The sequence below is a fragment of the Hipposideros armiger genome, unplaced genomic scaffold (assembly GCF_001890085.2).
Source record: "Hipposideros armiger isolate ML-2016 unplaced genomic scaffold, ASM189008v1 scaffold_41, whole genome shotgun sequence".
NCBI lineage: Eukaryota > Metazoa > Chordata > Mammalia > Chiroptera > Hipposideridae > Hipposideros > Hipposideros armiger.
Window position 1 is genome coordinate 5,639,477 of NW_017731391.1, and position 3,238 is coordinate 5,642,714.

The 3,238-nt window shown below is 50.9% G+C and overlaps 1 protein-coding gene across 1 annotated transcript in view; it reads right to left on the bottom strand.

The window, feature by feature from the left end:
* The window catches only part of GRM1 (glutamate metabotropic receptor 1), a 391,756-nt gene extending 388,524 nt beyond the window's left edge, over positions 1 to 3,232 (bottom strand). The window contains exon 1 of the mRNA XM_019638971.1: positions 2,549 to 3,232. Coding sequence (XP_019494516.1) covers positions 2,549 to 3,203 — 655 coding nt within the window. The 5' untranslated portion in view covers positions 3,204 to 3,232. The remainder of the gene's footprint in view (positions 1 to 2,548) is intronic.
* Positions 3,233 to 3,238: the final 6 nt, after the last annotated feature.

Genomic DNA, 3,238 nt, shown 5'->3' on the forward strand with positions numbered 1-3,238 from the left:
CCTCCGGGTCCTCCACGATCACCTCCACTCCCTGGAGGCGTTTCTAGGCGAATTCGACTCCCCCTTCCTCACCGGTGCACCAAGGTAAACTGATCAAGGGTACAGAGGGCGTCGTGGTGGCAGCGGTGAGCTGGAAGCTGCCGACAAGAGAGGAAGAAAATCAAAGCTCCGTATCACTTGTGTCAAAACTCAAGGGTCAGTGATGTTAATAGTGGCCCGGTCCAATTCATTTCAGCACATCATGATATCGGCGGGAGGGACAACTTGGGAGGCAGCTCTGGTCAGGGCGCAAGGCGATGTGTCCTGTTCCCAGTGTCCTCGTCGGTGCTGGGAGGCGCAGAGACCCGCCGACCTGCCCCCTCCTGCAGCCTCAAGCCTCTTCCCGGTCCCCGAATACTCATTACGCGTACTGACTTGAGGGGGAGGGGAAGGACAAGGGAGCGGGAGCTAGGTCGTTCCCCTTAAGAGCACTTGCAGGATTTGAAAAGATCAACTTTTTTTCCAAAAGAAATGTGCAAACTCTTTCTTTCAAAGGTGGGAGCGCTATTTCAAAATGAACGTGAACAAGGAGTGCACCTTTAACTTTGAGGGGTTGAAGAGACCCTACGGTACAACCCAAGTGGTGAATATAAATTTGCCAGCTTAAGGACATCCATAGTAGTTACTAAGGCAACACCTGGTAAAGTCTCAGCCTGTCGGAGTTCGGTACGTCCCCTCCCTCCTCCCGCCCACCAAGAAGTCAGGCTTACAGTAGACGTTCAGGGAGAAAGGGTGCAGATAAGGTAACTTGTTTCCCCACGAAGGAGGATGGAGGGAGAGGGTGGAAGGGCCGCTGCATTCGCCTAAATAAGGACCTTTGGCTGTGCCCAGTTGCTAGAATGGGAACGCAGGGCAGCTTCCGGGTTGCTCTCAGCGGCAGCCCAGCCCTGCCGCCTTCAGAACCCTGGACAGGGCTCGGTCCAGCTACGGACAGTCTCCCGCAGGGGCCGGAGCCCTTGCGCTGACAGGCGAGTTCCAATGCTTGGACATCCCCCACCCCCGCCCCCGACTTCGCTTTTTCAACCATTCTCCCTGCATTCTTTACACACACACACACACACACACACACACACACACACACACACACACACACACATACACACACACCCACACACCTCCCCTCACCTCCTCACCACCCTTCCATCCTCATTCTCTTCGCCTTGCAGCCAGTGCTCCCTTAAGAAAATTCAAACCTGACCGCTTCGGGGGACAGAGGCGCCAAATTTCAGCCGCCTGTGAGGCTGAAGTTGACTACCTCTTTCGTCCCTCCCTGGCTCCCTTTCTCAAGGTGAGAGTCGGAGGAGAAAGGAGCTGAGGGCGCCGTGTGCGGAGCAAGAACGCAGGAGGCGAGGCAGGCACAAGGAGGAAGACAACCCTGGCATTCCCGGGTCCCGACGCTTCCTGGGATGCAGGACGAACAGAAATGAATAAGCGGGGGTGCCCCGGGAGGAAAATCCCATAGATTGGGGCTGTCTGTAACTGGGAGTGGGTTTCGTCGCCGGGAGGTGTCTGCTCACCTGGGTCTGCTTGGAGAATTTGGANAGAGTCAAGAAAATCTTTATATAAGAAGTTCTTTGAGAATCCATGTCTATAAGACTCAGTAAATGTCAAAGGTTTAACCTTAGGTAATCCTACTTTATTTTTAAAAGCCATTTTAAACCTGATATCTACTCTCTTGTCATTCGTCATTTATAATTGGTCTAACTTTAAATTCAAATGAGCAAATTCATTGTATTACAAGAAAAGACTAGAAACCAAAACTCAAATCCAATCCAAGAGGTCATTAGTGCTATTTCTCCTAAAACTAGGTAATTCTTGGAGGGTGTAGGGACAGGTGGATAACTTTAACATATGTGGTAGGAAGAAAATAAATAAATGATTTACTTTGCCTTTATATTTAAGGCACCCGAGAATTTAAAATATAAGTCTCTGATATACTGGGGGAAGTGAGTGCATTAATCCAACACTCACAGGTTAAGTCTTGTGTTTAAGAAGGGGCACACTAGGACAAAGAAGCACCTTCAGCTGTTCAAGACAAGAACAAGCTTTCAGTACCAAGGTAGGGGACAGCGTTTTGTGTTTTGTTTTGTTTTGTTTTGTTTCCTAATTGCTCACATTGGATTAGTCTATTAAGCTGAGAAAATCGGAGCCAGTCACTTAAGAGTGGGATAACACCTTGGGCAAATACGTCTTCCAAACATGAACTCGGAAAAATGAGGGCAAGCAAATACGCAAGTCCAAAATCTACAGTTGGACACTGTGCATGGAGAGTTTAGCCTCTTTTAGGCTCCTATTCTCCCCAGATACACGATGGGACGCAGTTTTCCTACACTCTAAGATAGGAGAATGGGGATAGAAGGCAATGCCTGGGTGGGCGTTTACTGAGAAGAGCAGTCTGTTTCCCACAGAGCTAGAAATAAAAAGGGAAGAAACCGTTATCCCAAGCACACATAATGCAATGAATGCTCTGGCTTTTTCGGTACCTTTCTTTCCCCAATGCAATGCCTACCTTCCGTGTGGACTGCAGAGACATACGTCCAATTGTAACGCTTGACTATATCAAGCATCGCTCTTGCCTGCAAAGTGTCAGAAGGGACAACCCTCAAGAAGTATTTGTACAGAGTTTTGTCACTCAGGTCGATACTGGTGGCGGAATATGCGATCTGCGGGATGTCAAACAGCTGGAGCAGGTTCTGCACTTGAATGGCGACGGAGCTGGAACCCGGGCCGATCACGCCCGCAATGGGCTTCTTAGTCCTGCCTGAAGGGAGCGGCTGGCCGTCAGGCAAGCACCGGTTGAGTCCATCCTTCTCATCTCGAATGGAAATCAGAGAGTCCCTGATGAACTCGATGCTCTGTTCCAGAGCCACGGAGGAGTGCCAACAGGAGTCCCGGATCTCACTGCCCAGGGTGATGTTGGGCAGCAGGACCGGGTCCGCGTTGATCTTATCCAATGTGTGGAACATAGCCTCCACCCTCTGGATGCCATACTGCTCCCTGATCTCCCCACACTTCCTCTCGGGCACCTTCTCGGCGGGAGGCTGGTGGTGGACCGAGAAGAGGGCCCCAATGATCACATCTCCGTCCATTCTGGCCACTGAGCGCTGGGCTGAGGCTCCCGCCAGCAACACTTTCCTGACGGGGCTTCTGGGGAGAAGGGACATCTCCAAAAAGATCGCTGGGAAGAAAACCACTAGGA